Source organism: Miscanthus floridulus, chromosome 14 (genome assembly GCF_019320115.1).
Source record: "Miscanthus floridulus cultivar M001 chromosome 14, ASM1932011v1, whole genome shotgun sequence".
Lineage (NCBI taxonomy): Eukaryota > Viridiplantae > Streptophyta > Magnoliopsida > Poales > Poaceae > Miscanthus > Miscanthus floridulus.
In genome coordinates this window covers 86,878,007-86,893,133 of record NC_089593.1, presented here as the reverse complement: position 1 = coordinate 86,893,133, position 15,127 = coordinate 86,878,007, and the positions used below count along the sequence as shown (strand labels likewise).

At 44.4% G+C, this 15,127-nt stretch overlaps 1 protein-coding gene across 1 annotated transcript; it reads right to left on the bottom strand.

Annotated features, from left to right (window-relative positions):
- Positions 1-434: 434 nt before the first annotated feature.
- Positions 435-11,884, bottom strand: LOC136505534 (lysine histidine transporter-like 8). Its single transcript, XM_066500710.1, has 5 exons — positions 11,369-11,884; positions 2,465-2,598; positions 1,482-1,909; positions 1,232-1,363; positions 435-1,122 (listed from the first exon to the last, which is right to left on the bottom strand). The coding sequence occupies exons 1-5, from the start codon at positions 11,716-11,718 to the stop codon at positions 637-639; spliced, it is 1,530 nt and encodes a 509-aa protein (XP_066356807.1). The 5' UTR covers positions 11,719-11,884; the 3' UTR covers positions 435-636.
- Positions 11,885-15,127: the final 3,243 nt, after the last annotated feature.

Below are 15,127 nucleotides of genomic sequence, written 5' to 3'. Positions count from 1 at the left end.
GTGTCTTTATAAAAAAAAAAAAGAATCTGTGTGGTCAGCACAATGCCATCAACAAGCTCCCAAACCTAAAGGTATTCGCAGAAGACCTGCGTGGTCAGAGCCCTAGGACCCAATTCATAATAGGTATGATTGCCTCTTGTATCTTCTGCTTGTTCGTTTTGTACAAAAACCCCGTTCGCTGGTCTGAAACTTGGCTGAAAAACACTGTTCTGGCTGGTTTGTTGTGAGAGAAAAATACTGTTCGACTGAATGGATGAATAGTGTCGTGGGAGGGGAACCAGCCGGCTGGCTGGTTGCATCCATACCAGCGAACACCACCAAAGTGTCGAACGTGATGCTGATGAAGTCCTCAAACTACTGACGACTTTCTACGTGCAAGATACACTGAAGCAGACAACCACCACCATACAGGAATCAAGATTTTAGCAGCTGACACGAAAATATACTCTATACGCAAAGCCCCTTAGATTTCGAATTTCTCAGACATCACTTACATACATGCCATGCCTTTCTTAACAAGGCAACGTAGTAGTTATGCAGCATAACTATGCAGTAGTAATATGTAACATTCAGTTCCACAACAAATTTCTTCTAATAACTTGCAGATTGGAGCAAGCAAGCAATCAATCTATATACCTAGTTAGGCTTGAAGAACTTGAGCTTCATCCCATTGTTGACGATGCTCCAGACGCCACCCAGCGAGAACGCCAGGCTGAACGCTGTGCCGAGCAGCCCAAGGCCCCAGTTGAGGTACCAGCTGAAGCTGAACCTCTCGGGCTTCTTGACGCGGATCCACATGAAGCACGGGTAGGCGAAGGTCACGGGCAGGGTGAGTCCGCCCAGCAGCCCGGCGAGGCTGGAGAGGAACGGCAGGGCCACGCTGATGAACAGCGAGAGGAACCCGTAGAAGACCCTGAACCCTGACCGCACCCATGCCGAGCACGGGCGGTTGGTGCGGCCGGTGTAGTAGGCCTCGAAGCTGTCGAACACCGGCATGGAGTAGATCTGAAAGCTGCTGAGGCAGTTGAGCACGACGAGGAGGCACGTCGTCGCGAGGAGGCCCCGCGGGATGTCATGGCTGTGGAAGGCGTAGAGTGCCGCCAGCATCCCTCCTGGTGGCATCTGCAGGGCGTGCCAAGAGTACGAGCACAACAGTCCAGGGATCGTTAGTTACAGCACAATGAAGTCATGATTAGTCTGATGAGCTAAGCAAGCATCATGAAGTACTTGCCATGTTTCCGTAGGCCCAGTAGCCTCCAACGGCAACGGGGAAGAGGCACATTGCAATCAGGAGATACGCTACTTTGGCCCCGCGCCACATTGGCACATGTGCTGGATGTTTGAAAGTCGATGGCATCGTTGCCTGCATATTTTCAATGACAATTCACACACATGAAGACATGAAGTTACCAAATGACGTTACTGATGACAGAAAGAGAGGCTCCGAGCCAATAATTCATCAAACGATAAATTATACCGACCTGTATTTCCAGAGCAAGATTGTGCCCTCTGAAGGCAAACGCTATTATCCCAAGAGCGTTCAAGGTTGAGAATAGGGATATACCAAAAGAATTGGATGTCATTGGGTCATAAGATACTGTCGGTGGTCGCGGTTGGCTGACGGAGAGAACCCATGACATGGTACAGTACATTATCGCAGTCGCCCCACCGATGAGTGAAAGACCGGCGATTGAATTGAGATTTGGAAGTTGGGAAAGAATTACTGCCATGGATGTGAACACCAAGTACCACTCGACCGTTGTAATGGGATTCGGCGAACAGAGTGGGCCACACACTATTTGGAAGAACAGCTTCATGGTCTCCCCTCCAACAAGGATTAATGCAGTGGCGGTGCCTGCCGAGAGATAAATAGTCGGGAAAAGAGCCAGCCACATTCCCAGTTTTTCTCCTGCATGAATAATGTATATTAGTCAGTATATAATTGGTGGAAATCCTTTTCTATCCTGTGACTTGAATTATGTAGCTATCAATGAAATAGATCAACTGAGAATCTAGCCACATTGCATGTTCTCAGTTTGGTGCAACCAGAGGCAATAATTATTCCAAGTAGATAATGCAATAGTTTAACAAGAAGGATCATAGGGTTCCAGTAGTAGCAAAAGGTAACATAATTCTGCGGCACCGTAATGAATGGCATGAGAACGATATGTTATCTAACAGAAGAAGCAGCTCCAGATCATGATCCAAATGCGAAGGAAACAAAAGAGCATTCCTAGATTAGCCTGGCACTACCCCATCAGTCACGCTCCACCTCTTATTTGGAAGCAGCAAGACACTGTCAAAAGATTCTTTCCAGCCTATAGACAGAGATAATAATTGGACAGTGGCGACATACAGTGCTTACACCCATCTATATATTGCAGACATGTCAGTGACATTCATGAATCTAGGAATCAGAAGTAATTGTCATGAACTGGCAAAAATAGTTGAGAGAATGTCTCACCAAATGCAGCCTGTGCAAGCTCCACATATCTGTTGTACCTCCTGCCTGGCACAGCCTCATGAAGCTTCACTAGGATCCAGAGTGTGTACAGTTGCCAGAAATAAGCAATAGTCAATGATATTATCCCCCAGCTCCTGCAGTCCAAACAGTCATGAACAGTGATATGTCAGAAATGGTTCTAAACTTCAGCTATAATAGTTTAGGGACATTGAGGCCTTGTTTAGTTCCTCCCCAAAAGTTTACACCCTATCCTATCAAATGTTTGGACACATGCATGGAGTATTAAATATAGACTAAAAAATAACTAATTGCACAGTTTATGACTAATTTGCGAGACGAATCTTTTAAGCCTAATTAGTCCATGTCTCCATGATTTGACAATGTGGTGCTACAGTACACACATGTGCTAATGACGGATTGCTTAGGCTTAATAAATTCGTTTCGCGGTTTACTGACGTATTTTGTAATTTGTATTTTTATTAGTATCCGAATACCCTATGCAACGCCACCATGTGACACCCGATGTGACACCCTAAAACTTTATATCCTGAATTTAAACAAGCCCTGAATACTTCAGAGAAATTGGCTGAGAAGGTTGAAACCCAGTCCAACTGGACGCCACAAACAATGGTTAAAAATGAGAACAAGATTTTTTTTCTTTTTCAGTTGCGATAAAGAAAGTATAATCTTACCAATTAGATACAAGTGATAGGATTGATAGAACCTCTAGGTGCAGATCTAGCGGGTAGAACTTGACTTAGACAATACCTTGTTAAGTACCTCATCGAGAGACAGTCACGGCCATGGCGCCGCCGCCGAGGGAGCAGCGATGTGGAGGTGCGGTCCAGTGGCGGCGGCGAAGGCGATGACGCTTCCCGTTGCTCACAGCACACCCTCTCGATCGGTCTAGGGTTAGACTCAGTGGGGAACTGACGGCAGCAGTAAACCTTGTACCTTAAGCCCCGTCCCCCACCTTCCTCTTTATTGTGCTGCGCGACGGGGGCCCATCAGCCAAGAGAATGGCTGAGCGCCCCCGATCAGGGCGCGGATCAAGGGCCCAATTGACTATTGGGCCAACTGTTGGAGATCAATCTAATAATCTCCCCCTTGATATCACCTTATGACTTAAACTTAACTTACTTTATCTTTTTCCCATTCCATCGCAGATCAAGGCATAGAGTCTCATCGTCATAATCAGTTGCCATTAGATTAAACAGCTACAATGCACCTCTCTATTTTTGAAACAGATTCTTAACTAGGTCCTTAGTATCCAGAAATCATAGGCTTTTCCGTAAACCCATGTCGACTGTGTGTTCTCTAAACGCACTAGGTGGTTAGCCTTCGGTAAGCGGATCCGCAAGTACTTGTTTGGTACTTATATGCTCAATGCTTTCAAAATGATTCTGAATTTTCTTCTTTACAACATATAACTTAATGTCAATATGTTTGACAGCACACTTGACCTGATATTTTAGGAGTTAACAACTTTAAATGGTTATTGCTATTGACTACCATTATTAAATCCGGGTATATATTCCCTTAACCACTTTTGCCTGTTCCTGAGGCCCCATGACAAGCTATACTATGGTATGCATCATTGATGACGTCGCAATTGTTTTATTGGAGCTTTTCTACAATAATACTCTAACTGCGAGTGTTAACCACTACTGTGGATTTCACTACACATCTCGCCAAAACTTAACATTTGTACCCACAACTATTTGAGAGTACTTGTTCTTTCTCACTCAACATGAGGCCTATAATACTTTACAAAAATTGCAAGACATTCTTAACTCCATTCCAGTGATCTATATCTGGACTAGACTTCTGCCAAAATATCCCGGATACGTAAGCTACGTCAAGGTAAGTTCTTACTTGTATATTCATTAAGCTTCCAACAGCTGAAGCATATGGAACCATGTTCATTTGATCGATCTCTTATCGGTTCCTGAACACTGAAAGTTCCCAAATCTATTACCCTTGACTATAGGAGCAGACGTAGATTTACTCGCATGCATACTTTATTTCTTTAGAATCTTTTCTTTGCGATAGTCCTAATACCCTTTTTCATCTATCTCGGTAAATTTCAATTCCTAGAACCAATGAGGCTTCACTAAGATCATTCACATTAAAATTTGAGAACAAATACTTCTTCTTCTTCAATGACAGATTAACAATACTATTAGTGAGTAGAATGTCATCTATACACAGGATGTGGAAAAAGAATTTTCCATTCTTGAACTTCGCATAAACGCTATTGTCCTTCTAATTTTCTTTAAACCCAAACTTTCTTATCATTTCATCAACTTTAAATACTACTGTCTAGAGACTTGTTTTAACCCATAAATGGATTTCTACAGGCGACATCCCATACGTTCTTTTTCTTTCACGACAAAACCTTTGGACTGTGCCATGTAAACGTTTTCATACAAATCCTCGTTGAGGAATGTCGTCTTCACACCTATCTGATGTAACTCTAAATCGTAATGTGCCAATAACACCATTATGATTCTAAAAGAATCCTTGCATAAGACTAGAGAGAAAACTCTCATCGTAATCTATTCATTCTCTTTGCGTAAAGCCTTTTGCTACAAGTCATGCTTTATATCTTTTCATATTCCCTTTGGAGTCACATTTTGTGTTATAGACCCTTTCACAGCCTACTGTTTTGGTTCCATTAGGAATTTCTTCTAAGTCCCAAACATCGTTGGTATTCATCGAATTAATTTCAACTTTCATAGCTTCTTGCCATTCAAACGAGTAAATACTTCTCATAGCTTCTTCAAATGAGGTGGGATTACCCTCCATTTGAATTTCTTCACTAACATAGACTTTATAGTTATCAAAAAACTGGTTTACTAATTCTTTGAGACCTTCTGAGGCCTCAGCTACTAACACTTTCATGTGGGACTATTTTGCTCTTCATTGCCAAGAGACAATTGATTCTACATGCTCCTGTATTATAAGATCCTTGTTTATATTATTCATCTTCTTCGAAGAGCCAACAACAGATGTTGTATAAGTCATACAATATCAACAGGTATCGAGAAATTAGTTGTTTTGAATCACTGAAGTGGGCACGCAGTCCTGCTTCTCTTCAAAGCATAGGTCTCTACATACCGTGCTCCCCAGATCGTCCCATCTTTTATAAAGATAGTGTATTTTCTAATTTCTTATTTGGGTTCAATCTGTTAAAACCCTATATGACGCTTTAAGCACCGCTTTAATATCTTTGATGGTGACTACGCTATCTTCCTCTCGGAACTTTAAAAAATAAAGGAATTTAGCTATTTCTCTGCTTAGGGGTATCATTGTTATGATCGACGGTCATATTCATCAAAATCTTTATCTCACTTAGTTTCCTACAAAATTTGTATCTCACTCTTAATGAAGAGTACGCATTCATCATCTTTATCACTCTTAATGAAGAGTAGTTCCTTAATTGATCTTAATTCTTACTCTTAATTCATCTCACAATTCTCCCCCTCAAAATATGGCATGAACTATACTGCCATAATTTCAAAAACTATTCAGAAAACTATGAACGAGTCGATACTTATGATTTACTTCATTCACATGATTATGTCATGCAAATAAGGTTATTTCTTGATCCGTATAGGAGTACTCTTTCCTCATTCACTTCAATAACTCAACGAGGTCTTTTATTAACTGTACTTTTATAAGTCACGCTTGCATCTTTTTTTGTCTTTTGATTAGTATTGACTATGACGGTGCATTTCTATTGTGCCATGGTCAATACTAGGATAGCATAAGAGCTACCCAAACTTCTCTCGTAATACGGGATACAAAAACATGTGAATCATCACAAAACTTTTTCCGCCATGTAGGATTGACTAGCATAAGTACTATGCCAAACTTCTCCCCATGCAGGATAAATCTATATACAAACACGCATGCTTAATCCAACTTTGATCAAATTAGACAAGTGTGTTACTTATTGCAACTCTTATCATAAAACATTCACTTATACTTTATTTTTTAATTAAATCTTTCCGTTGGTTTCAATTTAATCAGAAAATTAGTAAACTAACAAAAAAACAGTCCTAAACTGTCTTGACTCAAGCCTTTTTCATTCACATACCCCAGCATTACAGCCCATTAGCATGCAGCCGAGTGATCTCGACGGTAAAAAAATAAAACATATAAGATGCTTTTGCATCAATTCTACATCACCATTGGACAGAAAATATAATTAATGCATGAAACTCATAAATTAACTTGAAAGATATATAACTACTCTTCAAAATTAAATTCTCCCATTGTTTCAAATTTAATTAGAAGATAATCAGCATTAATTGTTGCGGAAACACGATAATCAAATATATTCTATTAGTTTAGGTTAGTTCAGGGGCATTTCTGGGTCCTTATCTACTTTCTGAAAAATTGACCACGTTGGTGTAAAATTTATCAGAGATTGAAACTTGAAACTTAAACTCATTATAATATTGTTACTATCAACGTTGGTCAAAAAATAACAAAACCATAATTTAACATAAATAAATCGGACTACTCTAATTTAAATTTTCCTGTTGGTTTCAATTTAATTAGAGGATAAACATAATCATAATTTACTAAATATAACTACTTTTCAAATTAAATTCTCCCGTTGGTTCGAATTTAATTAAAAGATAATAAATATTAAACTTTGCAACGGAAACATGAAAAAACAACTTCTCTACTTTTCAGAAGCATTTCACCGTCCTCATCTACTCTCTGAACAATTTATCCCGTTGGTTCAAAATTGAATAGAGATGAAAACTAATCAAAATTTGCTTCTGAAAATAATAAACCGTTTACTGTTCATTTGGCCCGGCCTGGAAAAAAAATGGCCCGCGGCCTATCTAGCCAGAGTGCGCGCGCTCGGCCCAGCGACGCTGCCCATACTGGAAATCAGCCCTTGGCCTGCCGCGCGCTGCGCGCGTGCCCGCTTCCCCGTGCCCAAGCTGCAACTTGGGCCTGGGCCGGGAATTCTCCACCCCGCCTGGGCCAAATCTGGCCCGTGCGCATCCCAACCGTCAATCACGATCGGACGGTCATCCGTCATTCTCGCTGGGACAAAAATCGGCGCCTCGCCGCTCCTCGCCAAACCCTAACCTCATTCTGAAACTCCCGTTCCTCTCCCAGCCCCGCGGTGACTGGCTCTCTCTCTCTCCCCTTCCAAACCAAAAACATGGCGACCGGAGAAAGATGGCGGCGCCGCCACCGGTACGCGCGCTCACCGTAGGGTGAGTGCGCCGCCGTCAAGCGGTCTAGCGACGACGCCCTGAGCGCGTGTGCTGCTCGGTGGAGCGCTGGTGGTTCTTGTGATGTAGTTAACTGAGGGATGACGGCGCTGCCGCGGGGCTCCCGGTCGGCTCGCGCGCTCGCCGGAGGTCGAGCGCGCAGTCGTCGAGGGGCCCTCGGGCGGTGCCCTTGGCCCGAGCCCGAGGCGGAGGCCGCACGACGGCGAGTCCTTGCGCCCACGGCGGCTCGGGATGACTTCCCGCGTGGCGTCGAGGCAACAGCCGACGGTGGTGACTGTGCGGGCGGTTCCCAGGTAGGAAAACCCCTTCCAATACTTTCTCTTCTTCTAGGGTTAGGGTTAGACTCTACTGGTTCATCTCCTTCCGATTGATTCTGCCCCAACCTAGATCTAAACCTAACCTGACTCTGATACCGTTGATAGGATTGATAAAACCTCTAGGTAAAGATCTAGCGGGTAGAATTTGACTTAGACAATACCTTTTTAAGTACCTCATCGAGAGGCAGTCGCGGCCATGGCGCCGCCGACAGGGTAGCAGCGACGTGGAGACGCGGTCCAGTGGCGGCGGCGAAGGCGATGGCACTTCCCGTCGCTCACAACACACCCTCTCGATCGGTCTAGGGTTAGACTCGGTGGGGAACTGGCGGCAGCAGTGAACCTCGTACCTTGCGCCCCGGCCCCCACCTTTCTCTTTATAGTGCTGCGCGACGAGGGCCCATCAACCAGGAGAATGGCTGGGCGCTCCCGATCAGGGCGCAAATCAAGACCCCAACTGGCCGTTGGACCAACTGGTGGAGATCAATCTAACAACAAGTACTGCACATTTTATTTGTTCTAAGTTACACATGCTATGCTTACAACAATTCACACAAAATTCAAATCAGAGAAGGGAAAAAAGACGAAACTAAAATAGTCCATGTACATATGAGATTTATACTGTGATTTTTTATGAGAACAGTGGCTTTGATTCTTGATTGAAAATTTTCGAATCTTATCTCTGGCAAAAAAAAAGATGTATGAAGCCTCTTATTTTACCAACCTGAATTATTATACCTAAATGTAGCAAACGTTTACCGGACAACAAATTTGAAGAGTGAAGAAAAAAGTCATTAGCAAATTTGCCCCTCAAGATCTTGTATTTGCTGGCTGCCTTCCTGGAATTAACATTCTCGACCATAGGGAGTTAAGAAAACTCATCTCGGTCTTAGGCTGTGTTTAGTTCGCGAATTTTGGGAATTTGACTACTGTAGCACTTCGTTTTTATTTGGCAATTATTGTTCAATCATGGACTAATTAGGCTCAAAACGTTCGTCTCGTAATTTCCAACCAAACTGTGCAATTAGTTTTTTTCGTCTACATTTAATACTCCATGCACGTATCACAAGATTCGATGTGATGGCTGCCGTAACACTTTTTTGGAAAGTTTTTGGCAACTAAGGGCATGTACAACGGGTCTCTTGACTCCGTCCCTTCGTCACCGTTTTTACAAAAATCCCCCTGTCGAAGCCTAGAGACGGAGCCAGCGTCGTCTCGCGAGGCGACGGAGCCGGCCCGTGCTCCGATGCTGAGAAGACGACCCGAGCAGCGTTGTACCATGCCGTCTTCCCGACTCGACGGAGCGCAGATCCGGGGCGCTCGCGCGGGCTGGAGGGAGCCGTCGCGCCAAAATATCCTTCAGCGACGGTGCTCGAGATGTCCCGCGCGCGCTCGTCGCTGTTCTCCCACGCGCGTTCCTCGCTGTTCTCCCGTGCGCGCTCAATCCATCCCTCGCCCACCGAGTTATTCTCCTCCTCCTCACCTGGAGTTGTGGCAATCCATCCTAAATCCATCCGCCCCCAATCCATCCTCCATCTCCAAGCCCCAATTCCAAGACCTAGCCTCCTCCGTCCCCAATCCATCCCAAATCTCTGGGAACATGAATCACCGGGGGAGAAATCTGAGCTCAAGTTCTAGGCGAGGCACTGGTGCTCCAGCTGCCCGTGCTGCCGGATATGGTTTGGTGGCCGATGCTCCCGCGGCCCCTGTTCATGGATCCGCTTCGGCCGCCGGTACTCCCGCCGCCCTGGCTGCAGCAGCATCTCCAACACTTCCAAGTCTTCAAGCCGCCGGTTTTCCTGCGTGGTGGACAAGTTCATCTCCGGTGGCCTCCTTCAGGCATGAATCGTCTACCAGTGAAGGGTATGTTTACTTAACAGTTTAGTGTTCTAGAAATTTAACAGCAAATTTCTCCAAGTGAAGGGTCTTTCAATTTATATTTTTTTTCACTAGTATACAATAGTCCAGTTGTCTGTCAACTGATTATGAAAATAATAGTCTGAAAAAAAAACAGTCTCTGTGTGTGTCAACCTTCAGGCATGAATCATCTACTAGTTAAACTATTGACTGTATGCGTTGGCACTGGGAAAAATGTCCTTATGGATGGAAGGGTTATACCCGCGGTGATCATGGTGTGCCTACGGTCATTCTAGAGGCAGTTGCTTCGCACGATCTGATTTTGTTTAGTGTGCAAATGTTGCTAAGTCATCCTGGTAGCTCATGCTGTTCATCTTTGTTCTTCATGTTTCTGTTTGTTTGCAAAGAGTAGATTATTTTTTTGAAAGACATGTGCCAACTCATCCTTTCCCATTGCACCGAGTAATGTTTTTTTTTTTTAAATCATCTGATTACTATTTTTTTCCTTGCAGATGATGGTTTCTGGAGATTTGAGGCGACCTGATGGCTTTTGGAGTACATGTGCAACCTACCTGACATGATATGGACGTCAACTTCATGCATGAGAGATGATGGATGATACCACCTTATTATTTTACTATGCATATCATGAACTTTAGTCCTTCTCTATGAACTATATGTGCTACCTATTATCATTATCTTCGGATTGCTATTATTAATTAATATATGGTTCTGGAATTGCTATATGATAATATTTGGTTCTGGAAAGTGTATTGGACTGCAGAAATTATATTGATGGTTTTTAATTAATATAATTATTATATTGATGGTTTTTAAAAATATTGTAATCATGTTGCTCTTATTTATTCTTGATACATTTTCTATCAAATAGCCATATAATGGTATACAAAAAATTATTTATAGTTTATCCTAACTACATGCAAAGCATTAAACAGTTTAGAGACCGACCCCTGTCTGTGGGTTGTATGACCTGTCTTTATACTTGTCTGTATGATAGATTCGATGCGCTTAGAGATGAACACCTGTCTGTGGGTTGTACATGCCCTAAACAAGCACTTACTAATAGGTCCCTCTGGTTGGTATCTTGGAATGATGTGGAGTGAGAACTGGGCCATCACATCCAAATTCAGCAATCAAAATGGTTTGTGCCCAAATTGAGAGGCATTGACAGGGGCACAGGGCAGAGTCAAGACAAAGTGTGTAATAGAACTGAAAAATAAAGTTCGTAACACACCAACCAATAACATCATCGAAACCTCTCACCCGGGCACCAGACTTTTAAACCTGGATTGGCCAATCAGGCCAATGACACTCACCCTGTCACTCCTCAGAAGGAATAACCAAGGCGCCATTAACAAAAGCAGAGAAAGCATAGCAGCAGCAACAATGCTAACTTGAAATAAGCAATGGAGGCGGGGGCAGCAGGAGTGACTGCTGGGTTACCATACCATCCGAGGCCCGGGAAGGCGAGCGGGAGGAGGAGCGCCTGGAAGCCGAGGCCGGCGTTGAGGGAGTGGAAGGCGGCGTAGCGGGCGTTGCCGCCGCGGCTCTCGGTGACGGGCAGCCAGGCGTCGCGCGGGTCGAGGCGCGTGAGGTGGCCCACGTCCTCCAGGTACCCGCGCAGGCCCTCCACCACACGACGCCCGGGGGTCCCGGAGCCCTTGCTCCTCCCGCCGCCACCGCCCGCACCGGCTCCGGTCGGCGTCGCCGCGCCCTCCGGCGTCGACAGGCCGTGCGGCGTTGCCGGGATCGACACCAGCTCCAGCTCGCTCGCCGCGCCCTCCGCCGCCGTCGCCATTGCCGTCCGTCCCTGGAGTTCTTGGAGGTTCGCGAGTGAGGTTTTGGAATGGGAGCTTGAGCTGGCCGCTGGCGTGAAAAGAAAAAGGTGGCGCAGGGGAGTGTGCAGGGTGGGGGGCAGGAGGACAGTGACTTCCGTGTCGGAGAAGAGAGAGAGAGAGAGATGGGGAGGGGGAGTGAGAAGTGAAATAAATGGTGCACGGGGACTGTGAGGAGACAGCGAGTGTACGAGAGGAGACTGTAGCCGGCGCGTGCCATGTCCTGGCGTCCGGAGGGGAGGGGAGGGGAGCGGAGCGGAGCAGTCAGCAGAACAGAGCACGGCGGCGCGGCGGGCGGGACTGACCCGTCCAGTGCGGCCGCTGCGGCGACGCGCTCGGGCCTCGGCGAGCTTTGCCAACGTGGGCTCGGGGTCACAGACAGACAGGGGCAGGCAGCGGGGTTGCGTGCAGCGTGCGCGAGGCTTTGGTCGCATTTTTACCGTGAGGTCAACTCGGCAGGATTGTTCTTGCGGACAATGGTTTCCGTGCCGGAGGAGCAGCGTTCTCACTGTACGAGGCGACTGGACGCACGTTGGTTGCGGAGTGGTGTGCAAGGCAATCAGGGCCACGATGGTTGAGAATCAGTATTTAGGGCAGTCCCAATGGTGCATTGATGATGATTTCTATCCTCATTAAATGACTTGCCACGTAGGCAAAATGCTGATGTGGCAACGTAATTAATGAAGAAAGAGAGTAAAAATCATAGAAATGGTTTCTTCATGAAGAAACCAGGTCTACTCTTGACCCAATGCACTAAGAAACCATAAAATCGCCATTGGGGAGAAACCACCAGTTTCTAGGAAGCTCGTGTCGCACTCCCATTGGAGGAAAAGATAGAGTTGGGAGAGAGAAAGAGAAAATAGTTATTACTCATAGAAACCATGGATTGGAAAACAGTACTTTTTTGGTGCGGTATCCTATGTTATAGAAACTACTAGTTTCTTTCATTGGGACTGCCCTTAGGATTGTAGCATTTTCGTTTGTATTTGATAATTATTATCTAATTATGATTTAATTAGGCTCAAAAGATTCGTCTCGTAATTTACAATCAAACTGTGTAATTAGTTATTTTTTTATCTACATTTAATACTCTATGCATGTGTCTAAAGATTTGATGTGACAAAGAGAAAGCGAAAAAACTTAGAATCTAAACAAGGCCCAGGTAAGGAAGGAGGATGGGCGTGTGCTGGAGCGGTGAACGTGAATATATCCATCGCAACGAACTATTACCCTTGTTTATTTTATTTACTGGTTGTGCTAATAGCTGCTACCTCCGTCTGAGATATAACGAATCCAAACGATTTTTAGATAAAAAAATAAGGAGCGTAGCAAAATACCGCATGACCCCTCATTGATTGGGAAAGAGTGACTAATTTAAACGGAATCTTTGCATGTTATTATTTCCCGCCATAAATTTGAGAGAAAAGTTTACATGTAACTTCCTGCCATGAATTTGAGAGGAAAGTATGGTGTATATAGAAGAAAAGGGACGTTTGGTTAATATAAAGACAGAGGAGAGAGATGTCGTGAATTTGAATTCAGGTCTGTCCATATTCTAAGTTTCATATTCAACATCCGATGCCGTATCAATATCTGAATACTCAAATCGTATATTTATGATATTGATATCAAATCATATCATATTTGACATAGCTGAAACTATCCGTATTTAATTTGAATCCGAATCCGAATAGAAATATAAAAACAAATATAATATAAGTGATATATATCCGTATTCAATCCATTACATCATAAGCGAAGGCGAGTCTGTCTACTCAACAAATATGTGTTTTATGCAGTTTCAACACATGAATTTTTTTGCACCATAGAATTAAGATCCAACAGCCTCCACTTTCTTCTACCTTCAGCCTTCTTTTACCTCCAGCCTTCTTCTACCTCTAGACAATCACAAATCACAATATCACATATCCATAGATCACAAGAAATAATTTTTTTTTATGAAAGGACAAATCACATATACCTAGAGCCGGATCCGTTCCGAGTCACTGCGCGCCAGGTACACATCGGAACTGCTGCCGAGTCACTGCACTGTGCGACGCCCTGCACCGGGCCCGAGGCGCTCACCTGGTACCCGCCCAAGGCCGCAGTGGCGTGGTGTCCATGCCCTGCAGCTGCGATAGGATGGCGTGTCGAGATACTGATTGGCAAGGGAAAAAATCCATGTGTTTTTTATGTTAAAATATATATGTGTTGTATAGTATTTCTATAAAGGCCATGCGTGATTGTGTCAACGAGCGGACTGCGTAGACGAGACCTGACGTGGAGGTGGTACCGGAGTGCGTGGGCCTATTGCTTACTAGGCTGTGACGATTTGTAGTCCGCACGATGTAAATGGGGAAAAAAATTATATGCATTACCATATGCATCCAGCATCAGTGCATACATGTGTCAATCTGCTGCCACGTGGACAAAGCAACGGCATCTATTCTACGGTGTGCGCTCATCGGGTGGCAGTTGGAAGTCGTCCCTCATCCTGTGATTGGCTCGGCTCTCACGAGCTCCACTCCATGTTCTCGTCCTGTGATTGGCTCTCATGTCTGTATGCAGTATTCCTGGTTGCATACGGTATGCATACAATTTTCTTCGTGTAAATGATGTTGGCGAGTCATCGGGTTGGCCCGCGAGTCAGAATTTTTTCTATTAACGACTGTTTCTTTTTGTCTCTTCCATTAACTGAATTTTTTTTATGCACTTACACTGTCTTATAGCTATATTTACACCGACTTATTACTATATTTACAATGATTTCTTCAATGTAATTTATTAGACAGAGTGATATAATTTAGGAATAACACAAATATATGCCAAATTTTTCAAAAAAAATTACAAATTATTTCTATAGATTTCAGACGTCAGAGAAATATATGTCAAATTATTCAAAAATTCTTCATAAATTTCAAAAAAATACAAAATTCACACAAAATTGCTGCCACCGGAAGGGGCGACGCCCGCGCCGGAGACACCCACGCACACGTGTCCCTAGGCAAAAGGAAACGGAGGGAGCAGCACCTCTGCTCCACTCTTGGATAACCGCCGCGGCTCCCTCGAGAGAAGCCGTGGGGAACGGTGGAGGTGACCGTGAGTCCGAAGTTATCCGGTTGGTTCTCCATCGACGGCCGAGGGAGGGCGGGCGAGCCGGATCGGACGCCATCCGATGGCAAAAAAAAAGTTGAGAGATGTCCCTGGATCAACTGGTTGACCATTAGCATTTCTCATAATGAAGTGGTAGTTTTAGAGAAAGTGAGCTAAGACGACAATCACCCTGTTCGCTTAATCGTTCCTGTAGCTTATAAGCCGGCTGATGCAGTTTTGTTGTGAGAGAAAAACATTGTATCATACTTGATAAGCATG

What these genes read in the sequence shown, in the direction of transcription:
- LOC136505534 (XM_066500710.1), bottom strand. Translation starts at nt 11,718, where the DNA reads ATGGCGACGGCGGCGGAGGGCGCGGCGAGCGAGCTGGAGCTGGTGTCG. An exon ending in GCCTTCCCGGGCCTCGGATG is followed by an intron (nt 2,599 to 11,368) that starts GTATGGTAACCC and finishes TTTGGACTGCAG; the next exon opens with GAGCTGGGGGATAATATCAT. An exon ending in ATCTTGCTCTGGAAATACAG is followed by an intron (nt 1,364 to 1,481) that starts GTCGGTATAATT and finishes GAAAATATGCAG; the next exon opens with GCAACGATGCCATCGACTTT.